At 46.7% G+C, this 15960-nt stretch overlaps 1 protein-coding gene across 1 annotated transcript in view; it reads left to right on the top strand.

Annotated features, from left to right (window-relative positions):
* The first annotated feature begins 4353 nt into the window (after positions 1-4353).
* LOC126531723 (uncharacterized) overlaps positions 4354-15960 on the top strand; it is a 243792-nt gene continuing 232185 nt past the window's right edge. The window contains exon 1 of the mRNA XM_050179408.2: positions 4354-4735. Within this exon, the coding sequence (XP_050035365.1) occupies positions 4570-4735 (166 nt within the window). The 5' untranslated portion in view covers positions 4354-4569. The remainder of the gene's footprint in view (positions 4736-15960) is intronic.

The following is a 15960-nucleotide window of genomic DNA, read 5'->3' as shown; positions in this document are numbered from 1 at the left end:
TCGATTAAGGCGGCCATGGTCAGCGTAGTCGCTTAACAGCTAGAGCCCGTATAGCAACAGCTTGAGAATATAAACGCACGAGTAAAGAGGTTAGAATAAAGAATGGACGCTGTAGCCCTTGAAAAGGAAATAGAAACAGTCCAGGCAAATCCGAAGTCTCCCTTACTGCTCAAGCCGTCAATACTACACACGACGGTCTCTAAAAGCACAGCATAATCATGGCCAGGCAAAGAAAAAGTAGATATACCATACGACAATGGAATTGCAGAAGTTACCAAAATAAAAAGGCCAATCTGTATGAATACCTAAAAACAAAGGACAAGTCAGACGTAATAATTCTACAAGAAACGAATGGTCTCGCCAGACTATCAGGGTACCAACCCATAGGCAATGCCGTAGGAGAAACCCCGGCCCTTACCACCCTAGTGAGAGGAGACGCTATAGTTGTACAAAATGATACACGAGTCACACACAAAGACAACATACTAATTGAAATTATACCATCAAGGAACACACATAATAGGGTATATTTATTCTAAACGTATACAGCACTTCAAAGTTCAAGAGACACGAATTCTTAACATTATTCAAACACACGCTTAACATAGCAGGTGATCGGAAGGTGATAATAGGTGGAGACTTTAACACCGCCCACGTCACCTGGGGGTACAAGTACGTCCATACCAAAGGCAAAAATATATGGATCGATTCCGAACGGGAAGGTCTAACCTTCGTCGGGGACTAAGCGACGCTCAAAAGGCAAGGTAACAGCGTCTGTGACGACTCCACACCAGACCTCACCTTCGCTAAGAATATATAATCAATAAGATGACTAAATACACAGGAAGACCTAGGGAGCGACCACACGATAATCAAAATCCAGCTCAATGGATGCCCCAAGAACGCAGGGGCAAGCAACACAAATTAGTTGATTGGGTGAAATTCAGGAAAATAAGGGAAGAGAAGAACATAGAAATCATTACAGACATTGATCAGTGGAGAGCCAATTTAAAGGAACTCCAAATCAACGCAGGTGATCCCGCAATAGGCTCAGCTACAAGCGATAGACAGCAGGCTCTCGCACATGCGGGAGGCCAAACAAGGGCTGCAGAAATGATGGAAAACGCAGAAACATAACAAGTGATTAAGGAAGAAGATAGTCTTACTAAGCAAAGAAATAGAACGATATACACAACAGCTCTAAAGACGACAATGGAGGAACTATGCACGGAGATAGATGAGCAACTGAGCACGAGCAAGACGTGGAGGTTACTGAAATATCTCGTTAACCCAAAGGAAACAAAAACGCTGCACAGGCAGAACATACACAAGATCCTATACGCGTCTGAAGGAACAGAGCAAGAATTCTTGAAAGAGGTGGAACTCAAATACATATCACAGGGATCACCGTGTATTCATCCAGATTACGAGGGAGAACATAACTCCGACCTCAATGAAGAGTTAGCGAATCGGAAATAAAAGCATTCCTGCACAAACTCAACACTAAATCGGCACCGGGCCTAGACGCCCTCACAAACAAAACACCCAGAAACCTGCACGACGCGTCCATTGACAAACTAACAGAATATATCAACGAGTGCTGGAAACAAGGAAAGATACCGCAGCAGTGGAAGACGGCACAAGTCATCCTAATGCCAAAGCCTGGCAAATAGCTACAACTCGGGAATCTAAGACCCATTTCGTTAACTTCCTGCTTGGGCAAACTAATGAAACATGCCTTCCTCGCAAGGCTCACCAACTACATAGAAGACAATGGCTTACTCCCAAATACGATGATAGGATTCCGAAGAAACGTGTCTACACAAGACGCCATGCTGAAACTGAAGCAGCAAGTAATAGACGGACCAGGGTGGTCGACTCGAGCCATCCTCGGGCTAGCTCTCAAGAAGGTACTCGACAATGTGGCGCACGAAACCACACGTCACCAAATGAGCAACCTTGGCTTGGGCGAGCGGACGTACAACTATATACGAAACTTCTTAATGGGCAGAGAAACAAAAATCACGGTAAGAGATCTCACGTACAAGAAAGTGCCTATTGGCAGTGCAGGCATACCGCAGGGATTGGTTATATCACCTATGGTCTTTAACCTGGCTCTGATTGGTCTTCCTAGCAAACTACAAGGAATCGAAGGACTTAACCACACAATATATGCAGACGACATCACGCTATGGATAAACGATGACAGTGATGGATCGATTGAACAGAGACTACAAGAAGCAGTTGAAACAGTCGTGAAACACCTAGAAGGCACCGGTCTAACATGCTCGGCCGAAAAAGCTGAGCTGTTGCTGTGCAGACCAATGCTAAAAGGGAGACCTCCCAAGGACCCCAACACACAAACCTACACACACATACAACTCAAGACCCAAGATGGACAACCCATACCTAAAGTCGAGAAGCTAGGGGTGTTGGGAATGATCAGAGAAGCCAAGGGCACCAACGGAGAAACCATTCGCAAAATCGAAGCCAAAGTTTATCAGATGATGCGCTTGATCAAAAGAATCACCAACAGGCATGAGGGCATAAGAATCATCTAGGCGTTCGTCATAAGTCAGATCACGTATGTGGCGGCATACCACAGGTGGAACGCCGCAGAAAACAAGAAGCTGGACGACCTGATTAGGAAGGTATATAAACAAACAATTGGACTCATGCTAAGCACGAGCACAGAGAAACCCTTAGAGCTGGGACTGCGCAATACGCTAGAGGAACTACGAACGCCACTCGAAGACGACTGCGGGCAGAGACATCCTAGATAAATTAGGGATCCGCTACCACACACATCACGGAGACAAACGGGACATACCCAAGGAAATAAGGGCCAAACTCACGCTACCCCCACTACGCAAGAATATGCATCCTGTACACCACGAGGGCAGGAGAAAAAGCAGGGCAAAGAACATGGCGAAGAACTACGGAAGAAACAAGGGCGTGGTCTTTGTAGATGCCGCACGGTAAAAACACTGACGCAGCTTTGTCGCAGCAGTACTTAACCACAACAGACAATGCTGTACAAGCTTGACTATAAACATGACACGCATCGAAACGGCGGAGGAAGCAGCTTTAGCGTTAGCCATAGCACAAACCAACGCGTACTACATAATCAGCGATTCCCAGACGGCAGTACGCAACTCCGCGAACGGCCGGATGGCATCTGAGGCGTTGAACATACTCAGAAAAGCAACACAACAAGGGAAGACAGATGCGTCCAAATCCTATGGATACCAGCCCACACCCCCGACTCAACGGGAGAGGACAACCCTAACGCGGCAGCACACAACGCAGCTCGAGGACTCACTTTCCGAGCTGCCACGAACGTAGACCCCTGGTCAGGGCCCTCCGAATTATGGAAATGGGAGGACAGAATGGCCAGGTTCAACGACATGACCAACCTTTACAAGATGCAAAGATGCACTTATCCACAACTCAGTAGATCGCAAGCTGTCCAGTGGCGACAACTACAAATCAAATCATGCAAGAGTCCGACACTAATGCAGGCTACTTATCCTGACATGTACACAACGGAGAGATGCAAAGTGTGCGGCACCAGAACCACGCTAGAACACATGCTATGGGAATGCCAGGGACTAATACACGAAAGCGAGAGCGAGACCTCCATGGACAGCCTCTGCGCTCGACGGCAGGCCGCGCTGCTCAGCTCGAACCTGGAAGACCAACTCTGGGTAGTCCAGCCGGCCAAGAGCCTCTGCGAGGCAAGAACTCTTGGCCGTAACCTCGGCGGGTGCCGCAGCCCACTAACTGGCCGGACGCGAATCATACTGATATCGTACTCAGTTTTATTACAAAGCTGGGCATTCTCTGATAGTTAATTTCGTTGGCAGATTATCCTGGGTAGGGGAAACGAATTCCCTATGCAACACACCGGTCATGCACGATGGTTCTCCCGTAAAGCACGCTTCTCCTTAGTGACAGCAGCTCGCGCGCCCTTCGTGAAGCAGCTCCCTCTCAGCGGGCAGTTTCGCATCCCGGAGGAGGAGCAACGTCTGAAAGAAGAACCTGGTCGAGGCGGGAGGCGAGCGTTCGAATCTTCCTCGTGCGAGGAGAAAGGAACCGCAACAACAGCAATGAAGTAAGCGGATTCCGTGAGAGTTATAGGTGAGGATGGAAAGAGAAGGTGTGTATGCGTGCGTGTGTGACCGGACGGGACTCCCACTTTCCACTTCCCGGGGCTACCGAAAGGCGGCGCTGTTCAGGCGAGCTGCCGCCGTCAATCGACCGCGCGAGAACCACGTGCTCCTCCTCGTAGCGGGGCGCTCCAGGCAGGCTCCTCCGCAGAAAGAAAGCGCACAGCAGCGCGTCACAGAACGCGCGCTCCGCTCGTGTGCTGTGCAGCTGCGGACCGGAGCCCCAGTTCCAGGAGCAGTGAGCGAAGCCGCGCCTCCGTCGCGCGCTTTGTGCTCTCCGTGTGTGTTTCGTGGCGCGCGCGCGCGCGTCAGCCTCTTCAGGGTTTTCGTTTCTGCGGCGGATACACACGTGTCACGAGACAACGACGGCGCCTTAGCCGTCGCTGTAGCAGAGAAGGCAATGCGCTTCTCATGTGAATTCTGCGCCGCGTTATTGGTGGTGTTCGCACTGGCGGTCGCCGTACTGTGCGAAAAAGACGGCGGGAGCCTCGTGCTTGCTACGGCAGTGCCCGCTCAGGATAACCCCCGCATCGGAGAGACTGCCCAGACGAAACACGCGGAAAACGGTGAGTTGGTGCCGTTCCTTCCAATCGGTAATGCGTTGACCGGTAATCCTGGCTGCCTCTGAAACGAAGACCACTACTAAACAGCACCGGCACGAGGGCCCTATCTGCGGTGCACGTGGGGGTTTGATGGGAAAAGCCGCGTGTGCTAACTGATCGCTATCTTCGAACAACAGTGCGATAAGCAGGGGATGAGAACACGACACGAGCGCAGACTGGCAACGCCGGAGACAGTCGCTAGTCTGTGCTTGTGTCGTGTTTCCTTCTTTTCTCTTGTTTATTGCGCTAGTCTTCGTCAGTATGTTAAACCAACTTGCCTAGCATTCGGTGCTTCTGATCGGTATCTCGCGAAATCAGAGACTGCACTGCTCGCGTAGAAATAGCATTGAGAGGAATACTGCGACTGAGAGACGCCTAGGGAACGAGCATCTTTACGTACGGTAAACATAGAGAATACACCTGTGGCAGTACGTTCCCCTTCTGCGCGCGTCACTGCGACTCGCGCGTGTTCTTCCCGTTCTGTCGCTGGGCATGACCTTGTTGGCGTTATAACCATTACCGCGTTCTGAAACAGGCTATATGTGGAGGAAAAAAGGTGATCTTATCGCTAATTTCGTCTCGATGTTTGACATCGTCTTCGGAGCTCTCCAGATATATTGGGAAGCTTCATAAGACCATGGGGAGCTAGCAGATAACTTTTGCATGCTTGGAGAAAACGCCGAGTCGTCTGTGCCATCTGTCACCGGTATCTGTCAGCCGCCAGTGAATAGTATTCTATGAAGCAGAGTCAGAACAGATGCTTACCTCTCAGCCGTTCTTTGCGCTCGCATCAACAAGCCAAGCAACGAACAGCTGTCTTCTTCAAACAGTAGCCGCGACTGCTATATGTCATTACGTGAGTCGCCCATGGCGTAGCACAAGGGCGGTATCGTCCAACGAAAAACTTTATTCTAAGATGGCATAGGAAGTCTATAGTGGATGTTTTTTCGAGTTGGTAAAACTATATATGGTAATCCACAAACTTACGTCACGTAGGTTTGATGAAATATTGTCCCACTAGTTCGATAGCTTACGTAAAGAATAAAGAATACGAATTACAAATAGACAAAGTAGTCCATGAATTATCTATATATATGATGTATAATTTGGTGGTTCTTGTCTATTGTTTGATTTTTGTCATTTTTGTTTAATAAATGACATGAGTGGGTTCTGATAAAAAGGCGTTCAGTATTTGCCACTGGATTGTCCAATGGCTGCCTGGTTCACTGAGGTAAACTTCCAGTACAGGTGTTGTACGGATACGGTTCTTTCTTGGCTCACGATCGCTGACAGTTATTCTGAGCGGTGTTCTGTCAGCGCTAGGAAATCGACTTCACGTCTGATTTGGGGGGGGGACTCAAATACGACCCTCGCGAAATCGGCGCTACAGGTCTATTCCGACAGAAGCTTTTACCGTGAGTTGCTGCTGTTCGACAACCGAGTTTTCAAGCTTGCCAAAGTCTCTGCACTACGAACAAAATCGAGAAATGAAATATATGCGACACACGCAACCACTTCTCGTTCGATACCCAAGCCCTTGGCCGTTTTATGAACTCTTGTTCAATTTCGTTATTACTGGTGGAACATTAGCAGTAAAACGACTCCGTGCAATACTGCGCTGGACGTGTACTGATATAGCCCAGTGTTATTGGAAGAGGTACCCAGGTGGGGCAACTGCTATCCTCGATCGCTTCCTTCAGTTGATACAATTCCCGACCAACAGCACTGTCTGCGAACTTACTCCAACCTGCAGCATGGCGAGAAGTTTCCCTTTTACTAATTTCCTTTTTTTCACAATGAATGCTTCTGCAGTTGATGAATTTCTTCATTGCGCTTCCTAGTGCAGCTTTCAGGGGTGCGTTTTCATGAAATTCTTTGCACCATCATTTTTCGCGTACGTTGGAGAGTTAAACCTCTTTCCTCGAGTAATGGGTGCAATCGCGACGATTTTTCAATATCCCTTCAGCACCGTTTTATAGTGGCGCATCCCTTGTATTGGTCGCCACGTCTGCACAGCTTAGTTTTAATCCACCGTTCTCATCTGTAATGGGACTTTTCTTGAAAGTATAACGATACGGAATGAGGACATCTTGCGCAGTTGGCTAAAACCTGCTAAACAATATTACTGCTGAATAAAGACGCGTAGGACTTTTCCTCAGCGCATGTTGGAAATGGGGCTGTGCATGGTTTGTCGGCCTCTCGCGCTAATGCTTCCGAATCGTGTCGCCCTATATATTTTCTGTTAAGTAAGGTAGCCATAGGAAGAACACGATATTTTCGAGGTTACTTAGTTGCCAGCATCAAACGTGAGTTTCCTTTTTCTGGTCACAAGCTGAAGCTACGCAGCGCGTGTCAAGTGAGGAGGATGTCGGGGGCTCGGTTATTTTCTGTTTAATCGACACATTTCTATTCGGTGTGTTCGAAAACCACAGCCTTGATCACGCTATGGGCTTTCAGCGAATACTTTCTTCCTGCACTGACGTCATCTCACCGCGCGGGGGATGGACGATGGCGTGGGAGCTCGCGCATGCGTGGGATCCCGCTCTTTCACGGCATTGCCGTATGCGAAGAGACCGAAGTGCACGGTTGTTTACCGTGGGAGCTGTGTCAGATGCTCGGCTTTCGGCCTGAATATCTGCCTGAATGCGCGCATTTCGCACGAGGAGTGCTGTTCTGCCATAGAGGGGTAAATTAAATGCGTGGAATACAAGACCCTTATGTCCGTACGCCTTGCATGCCTGGGGCTGGTATGCGTCTGGGAATTAGCGAAGAAAATGGCGCTGACCTCTGGAACTTTTAGTAACTCATCACAAACAGGGAACAGCTCTCAGAATCTCTTACGTCTTAACGCCGTTGCAGCTATGTGACTCCCTCGCTCACCATGGCACCGTGAGTAATTTTGCACACATCCTCTTTACGTTCAGCACGAAAGGCGAGGGCAAGAGATTTCAGTCCCGTGGCTGAGAGAGCGCGACAATCTATATGGTGATCTTAACGCGGTGGGCGAAGGTAGAGAACAAGAAGTTGTAATATTGCTTTCTCAAATAAAACGAACAATGTTTGCCGATAGTTATATTGTTTTACATATTTCATAAAGTAGGCGGCGAGAAAACCCTTTCTTGCAACCTTGGTAGATTTGTTGCCCTTTTTCTATTAGATATAGCTTATTGAGAATAAGCAACCCAGTAAGATTACGAACTTTCCGACTTTCTTGAGAGTTTGAATGAGGACAAATAATATCGTAATCTCATAGATGTTCTGAATCCAGTGCAGAAATGCTCGTCATGCAACGAAGCGTTGTCATGATAGCCGTAGTCGTCAGAGGGAAGCGCATAATTACATGCACAGGTTTCCAACAAGTGTGAAATAGCTGGCTGAAAAAAAAATACTCGCTAACTTTGCCACACTGCAGCCGGCCGCCTCATCGAGCTGATTGCGTTTACTTGGCTTTTGCTGGCTCAAATGTATCACCCTGTTGCTCATCTTTCGTGCTTTCTTTGTAACATTCAACCAATTTTTTTTTTTGTATTATGCGTGGTTCATTTGCAGAGCTCAAAATTACAGTCTATGTGAGTCAATTTGTATGTTGTAGGAAATGACACGTCATTCGGTGATAAATGATTTATCGAATCGGCATGAAAAAAAAAGAAAGAAATTACGTGTTCATTCAGAATTATTGTCCCTACAAGTGAAACGTAGTAGCACTGTCGAAACATAGGACGTAGTAGCTCCGGCGGCTTTAGTTCAGAAGCCAGTGGCGTCACAGTCGCGTGTACTCCTTTCAGAATACCAGCACGTCATTTCTATATCTTTTTGTCGGTGCGGAAATGCGGTGAACCTGCGACATTCGAGATAGACTGTTCAAGCAGCTTGCTTATCGACGTTCTATTGCACTAGAAAAAAAAAAAAAAACAACGAAAGACGCCCTGAAGAGGAGAAATATTCATCTCTAGACAACTCTAATGGTACCACGGTTCATTACAGGTTGCCACTCTTCGCCCTTCGGTCGCATGACATGAGTCAGCGCATTTGTTAATCCATGCGCTTGACCGAATGAATTACAGTGACGGAAATGATGAGCAAGAGTGATTCTGTACATACTGGACATGTCCATAGGCAGCATGCAAATCCGTTTTCTTCTGCGGTAGGTGTCCCTCAGCTGTTTATTTCTTCCACATCCATGAATAACTTCACACATTTCCACTAACATCGCTGACGTCAGCAGCGCTGTAAAGTGGGCTTCACCATAAAAACAGAAGTATTGTGCTTACTAGGACAGATTTTCAGCATTGAATTTTATGGTGTGTAACATCCATAATAATTTGTTTTGTTTGTAGACACACTAGTCACAACTCAAACAGCGCTCTTTCTCCTTCTCTCTTCCTTTCTTTAGTTTTGCTATCCATCTGCGAAATCCGGCGCTGTCGTGCTCCCAGTTGTCAGAATCACTTATTCTTGTCCACATTCGACCTCTGTTGTGACGTGTAATGGTGCGTGCTGTAAACAGATCATGAGAAATACTTCGCATTTTTTCTTTAGATTCTCTCTTTTCTTCTCCATGTTTTTTTATCTTGCATCTCTCTGCAAGATTATTGGGGAGCATCAGGCAAGGGGCCTTTCATCTCATCGTCACTATTCTCGCCATCGCCCCGAATCAATTGCACCCGGCGCGCAGATGCGTCGGCACCGGATATCTTGTTCCGTAATAAAAAGACAAAAAAAAAAGAAAAAGAAAAGAAAAAGGAAAACTCGAAAGGTATAAGCAACAGTGGGTGCAGAAAGGAAGAGCAGACGAGCAGGAAGATCCGTTCCTTGTCGAGAACTCTTCAGCGTGTTCGCGCTTCCGGTGGCCAGGGCTGCAGAAGTACGCGCACCGCACAGTGGCAGCATCGGCACAGGAGCAGCGACGGAAACAGGAAGGAGGCCCCATGATTCGCTGCAGAGATCCACGAGTCGCGAGTGCACACATGACCGATGAGAGGCGCGTGACCGTGGTAGAAAACAAGCCTGCGTGTGGGGCACTCGCGCGCGCCGTGTTTTCGCGAAGGTTGAGGAAAAGGCCGCATTTTTTGCTATTTCGCCCGCGCGAGTCCCCCGAAGATGCTTGGTTGTAGTTATGAGCAACTGGGCGCGTTTTCTTTTACGTCCCGCGCCCTTTCTTCTTCCGCGCTTACCGATGAGGGCTGCAGAGCCATCCGAAGTACTTTGCCCGGGCTTCGTTCTTTCGCCTCTGAAGTGGGAAATGCTGCATTCCCCGTTCCCAACTGTCTCACCGAGAGGGATTCGAGGATGCTTCTTTGCTTTCACCTTTGATCTATTATTGCTTGTTTTTTTTTCGTTGTTGTGTTTTCGCGTGAGCACCCATCTCACGATCTTCTCAGGCTACGAGAAAGAAGGGAAGCAAAGCGCGCGATGTTTCTCAGCGTCTTCCATGCCCTGTTGTTTTCCTTTGCGTCCTCACGGCAGTTTTCGGCACTGGCGTTCTTCAATCGCCACTCACTCATCGTCAACGTTTCCAACTTTCTCGTCGCACTCAAGCTTCGAATCTCCTTTCGTTTTGTTTCGCTTTCGTTCATCTTTTTATGGACGATTTATTTTACTACTTTGGCCTGCACCTCGGCACGTTTCCAGAACTATTGTGACGTTTCCGGAAAGCAAAATGGCCATGACGTTTATACCGGCGTCATTCGCCTCTTAGTGTTCTTTATACTTTCTTTCGTCGTGGCTGTTCTTTTCGCATTTGCGTTTGCCTCGCTCCATGCGCAATCGTATTTCTTGGCGTGCAATCTGCGCTAGGCTAGAACGTTGGAGACGTCGTTGAGAAGGAGCAGCTCGAAGTTATATACCTCGCTCATACATGCATAAAGAGTGATAATTAGCGTCGTGCGAACAATACTTAATATATTTTTTTAAAGACAAATAATAGAGAGGCTCGAAAACCAGGCATCTGCATGCAACATTGTACCGTGCTAAATCACATAAAGAAATTTAAAGAAAAAATGAATTAGGAGGTTTTACGTGCCAAGACCACTATCTGATTATGAGGCACACCGTAGTGGGGGACTGCAGAATAATTTCGACCACCTGGGGTTCTTTAACGTGCACCTAAATCTAAGTTCACGGGTGTTTTAGTATATCGAGCTCATTGAAAGGCTTCCGCCGTGACCGGGATTCGATCCCGCGACCTAGTACTCAGCAGCCCAACGCCATAGCCACTAATCAACCACGGCGGCTTACATAACGAAATATATTGTATGCTAGTGAAACCACTACATTGACACTGTCAGTATATTGATTGAGAAGAGTATTCTAAAATGACATATTTTAAGCGCAAATCGTCCCTGCGGAATATACAGCGAGTGAGAACTGCCTAAGGAAGAACTTTTTACTGTAAAGCTAAACCAAAGGGAAGTATTAAGTTCAGCTGATTTGAAAGATTAGGCTCCTGTAATAAGAAATTCGTCATTCGTTGCGAGAACAGATGCTAGAAAAATACGAAAATCGCTATGGCATTTCCAGACTCATTTAACAGCTTTGTTTTGTGCCCTCACGCTGAAATAATCACTCCGCAGTTTATAAAAAACTAGCTCCGTAAAGAAAAAAGCAACGAGGAAAAGAGAAGAAAGAGAAAGGTTCCAGCAGGAAGTTCTTTGACTTAGAAAAAGAAAAGGACCCACCCTAATCATGACGCAATATTTGTTAAAGTGTGGCGCTTAATCTTCACAGTTCGCGATGAGATGCGTCGCTGTCCTATTGCAAGCGTATTCGCCTTGTCCTGCCGGAGCAGCCGCCTAGTTTCTAGAAGCGAGTAGGCTCCTTCGGGAGGCGTCTCTGCGTGGCGATATTGGTCTCTTCCTTGATGTTTCCGTTGTACAGGGAGTAATCTCCGAGGGTATTTGTATGCATATATGCAGCCAAGCGCCGAGAAATCTCTTGCGCCAACTGCCGAGCAGAACACGCACGGTTCTTGCACTGCGAAAAACAAGCATCGCGACTGAACGCCGAGAAAGTTCTAGGAGGAGGGCGGGAGGGGGGCAGGACGAGAAGAGCTACTCGCGCATCTGGCATGTGTGCCCAGGAACTCTCGTTGAACTGAACCTTTGTTTTTGTGCAGTTTGCAAGCAGGAACGTCGTGGCATATCTTGTCGCACTCCTGATGCTGCTTTATGCTTCGTTACTTCCTCTTCGCAATGCCACTCTCTCTCTCTCTCGCCTGCGAAGATGCAACACGTAGGGACATATTTATTTTTCTTATTTAAGAATAGGTTGTTGGAATTCAATGCAAGGACCGTTCCAACACGTTGTACGTCTCGTAATAGCTTATGCGCTACAGTGTGGCGTCCTGTATTGAACACCCAGCCGTGCATGTGTCTCTGACCTTCTAACCCAGGCACGGAAACATGACTGCGAGCACGCTAACATAGATGACACGCTCATTAGTATGGACGCACGACGTACAATGAGCGGCATGTGTCGGAAACATGCAGGTAACTGCACTTGGTACTAGAAAGATAGTCATCGTAAATATCTTTACAACGCCAGGCTAAACGTAGACAGCGACAAGAAACAAGAAAAAATGCGACCAGCGCTGTCATTTCTTGTCTGTGGTCGCTGTCTGCGCTTTGCTTGGTGCTGTAAAGTTGTTTAGGGTCATCCACCAATGAGCCCAAATTTTTACTTTGGTAGAAGGATAGGTTGTATCAATATGATGAGGGAATTATGGAACCCTGAAAACCTAACAAGCTCTAAGCTGAAGAGAAGAGTTCCGTTACAGCTAAAGTATTTTCTAAGGTATTTGTCCTTACTGCCAAGCATGATTTCTCTCCAGTAGAGAGCGTACAACCTCAATACAGACTATAATGAACGCCGCCGTGCAACGCGGGTAGGATTCAGATAGCATGCCTATTGATATGTGTTCTTATTACAATAACTGTACCCACCTTTTGGTTGTTTCCCAAGGTGTACTGAATACTATCTCGCTTGGGTAAGAACCTGTCGGTACACTAGCATTCAGTAACAACCACGATTGAGTGATAATAAATATGACGCCTTGAACAAAAAATTAACTGAGTTCTTGATTGACCATGTTCGACGATGTCAGTATGTTCAGAATTTAAAAGTAGAAATCGGTCGAGGCATTTGATTACAGAGATTTGATTACCTTGCGGGTTTCCGCAGAACTATTACATCGTACAGAGTTTGATGCTCGATTGCTTCGATTATTCAATTGGGACCAAACATACCGAGTCACCACGATTATTGTATAAAACCTGCGGGCCACAGAAAAGCATTAATGCATATAACGAACAGTTCATTTAAAGAGACCGTTGTATGCTAACTAGCACATGTGGTGAACTTTCACTTATTGTTCATTTGAAAGCTGCTGAGCCGATCGAATTCCAGAGTTGAATAGCATTGTGTTTGTGCAACTTCTTGCCTCTTTGTATCTCGTTCTCTCTCCTTCTATTAAATTTAAGAAGCAGGATACACTGAGAGTGTAAGCTTTATATTTTAAGCCTGTGTTTTACAAATATTCATAGATTCAGCCACATCACTACTTCAAAACCTGTGATCGCTCTGGGAAATACCTTAATCTCCGCGTTGCATTATAGTGCTGATGTATATAGTGTCAGGGCAGTACGCGCCACTTTTAATAACGCTTGTAAAAAAATGTGGACGAATGCATATTCCGTTCATTACATCTAACTCGACTTCCTTTATCGAGTCTGCATACACTGAATGGGATATTTGCAAAAGTCATCCGACGAACATGCGGCTCAAGGATACACCTTCGCAAGCTTTCGAGCATCTGATTACTTTCTCATAACATAGTGAAAATCTCCATTACACACTTAAACGACCTGCCAAGTGCCATTATCTTTATCAATTTGGAACGACGCAGGCATGTCTAATGGTGATGAAGAACGTTGACCAAGTGGGCCTTTCGACAATTTAGACTGGGGCGAGAATCATATTGTGAGCTCAATAAATGCCCCCACAGTGCGTATATACCTGACGACATAGTGCCCTGGAAGCTGTTTCTTACGTGCGCGACGCCTTCTTTTTGCGAAAGAAATATTGACTGAAGAGAAAGGGCATGGAAGCAGGATGCGATTCATAGGGCCCTCGAAATAAGACGATGAGCACGAGCTCGTGACCACGTCGTTTTCCTTGGGGCGTGCGTGTGTGTGTCTTCTGCGGCTCAGGTACATTTCTTAAGATGTTTATTGACCTCGCCCCAAAATAGGTTTCTCATTAATCGGATATCTTTTTTGCGATACGTTAGAACTCGAAAATGTCGACTGTCGAAAGTCATATAGAGACGACGAAATCAAAGGACACTGTATTTGAGCAAATGATATTGCTGCGCAAAACGTGGCCTTGGGCACCTGTACTTCCCAGCAGCCATAAAGGCCTCGTTCTAAATGATTTCCCCCAGGAAATGCAAACTACTTTTGGTGTCGCGTACAGGGTACGTGCGGGTGCATTGCAAACACTCTCCCTGAACGAGCAAATCTGCGCTAATCGATGCCAAAAGAACGCCGATATAATTGAATGCCAGCTATGCTGTCCAAACACCATCGGAAACAAATTACCGCCGCTGCTATCAGCAAGCGTGGTATGTGAAAACGTGCGACACGCCGGCGCGCCTGCGCGATTTTTCTTTTTTTTTTCCCCGCTCTCGTTATTAAGTCGGAGATACCAGCACTGCTTTGCATTTTGAGTTGTTGTTTTGTTCTGGTCCTGGGAACGTTGAGGTATCTACGGAAAGAAAACGTTCTTGGGCACTGTTATTGCGCTGTTTCTTTTCGTGAGGTAAGCCGTGAAACCTTCTCTACAGGCGCCCGGTTTCCGCAATTGAAGGCAACACAGAAACGTGTGTTCTAAAAAAAAATTACCACTTTCAACTCCATTTCTGTGCAAATTTTGGTCACTTACTGCTTCCAATTTCGTCGTAATTAAACTATCATTGTTTATAGCACACCTCCTTGTGTAATGTCCATATTTGATCGGGGGTGTATATCGGAGAAGCTGCTCATAATTTATTTTGTGATAGCTACGACAAGAGCTTTTTGACCAGTGTCACCTACGTCTACTGAGTCCTACATAATTCCTTTACACGTGTATTTTGTGAATGATAAAGAAAGCAAGAAGAGAAAGCTGTGAGCAATGCAGCGCTAAATATAATTGCACCAGGTAACATCACATCACAAGAGTGGGGTTGAAGGTTAATATGAAGAAGACAAAGATAATGATGAATAACCGGGCAAGGGAACAAGAGTTCAGGATCGCCAGTCAGCCTTTATAGTCTATGAAGGAGCACGCTTACCTAGGCCAATTAATCACAGGGAACCCTGATCATGAGATGGAAATTCAAAGAAGAATAAGATGGGTTGGATCGCATTCGGCAGACATTGTCAGCTCGTGCCTGGAAGCTTAGTATTGTCGTTGAAAAGGAAGGCGTACAATCAGTGCATTTTACCAGTGCTAACATATGGGACAGAGACTTGGAGACTGACAAACAAGCTCGAGAACAAGTTGAGGATCGCGCAAAGAGCGATGCAACGAAGAATGCTAGGCATAACGTTAAGACACAGAAAGCGGTTTGGGTCAGAGAGCGAACGGGTGCAGCCGATATTCTAATTGACATTAAGAGAAAAAGATGGAGCTGGCCAGGCTATGTAATGCGCAGGTTAGACAACAGGTGGACCATTAAGGTTGCAGAATGGGTGCCAAGAGAAGGGAAGCGCAGTCGAGGATGGCAGAATACTAGGTGAACGATGAAAGTAAGAAATTCGCGGGAGCTAGCTAGAATCGGTCAGGGGTAATTGGAGCGCAGGACAGGTGTAATTGGAGATCGCAGGGAGAGGCCTTCGTCCTGCAGTGGACAAAAAATTGGCTGATGATGATGACGGTGATTAAGCTCACATTGTCTGTTTTCGTGTCACAAAACTTTGGCATTCAGTTGACGGCATAGGTAACTTTCTTATTGTTCACTTCAACTGTGAACAAGACCTGATGTAGCGGGATCTCCAATTCCACAGAGGGCTTCCGGGACAGACGTTTAAGTATGGCTATTAACTTTCACTTGTGTCGCCGCAAGGCCTTCAATCACATGCAGCACGAAGACAGCGTCTGTCCTCAAAGCAGCCAACTCCCGCCGCCGTGCAGTTGCATCGGAACCCTTT

The sequence above is a fragment of the Dermacentor andersoni genome, chromosome 5, assembly GCF_023375885.2.
Source record: "Dermacentor andersoni chromosome 5, qqDerAnde1_hic_scaffold, whole genome shotgun sequence".
Lineage (NCBI taxonomy): Eukaryota > Metazoa > Arthropoda > Arachnida > Ixodida > Ixodidae > Dermacentor > Dermacentor andersoni.
Note: the sequence above shows the minus strand (reverse complement) of the source record. Positions and strands in the feature narration are given on the sequence as shown.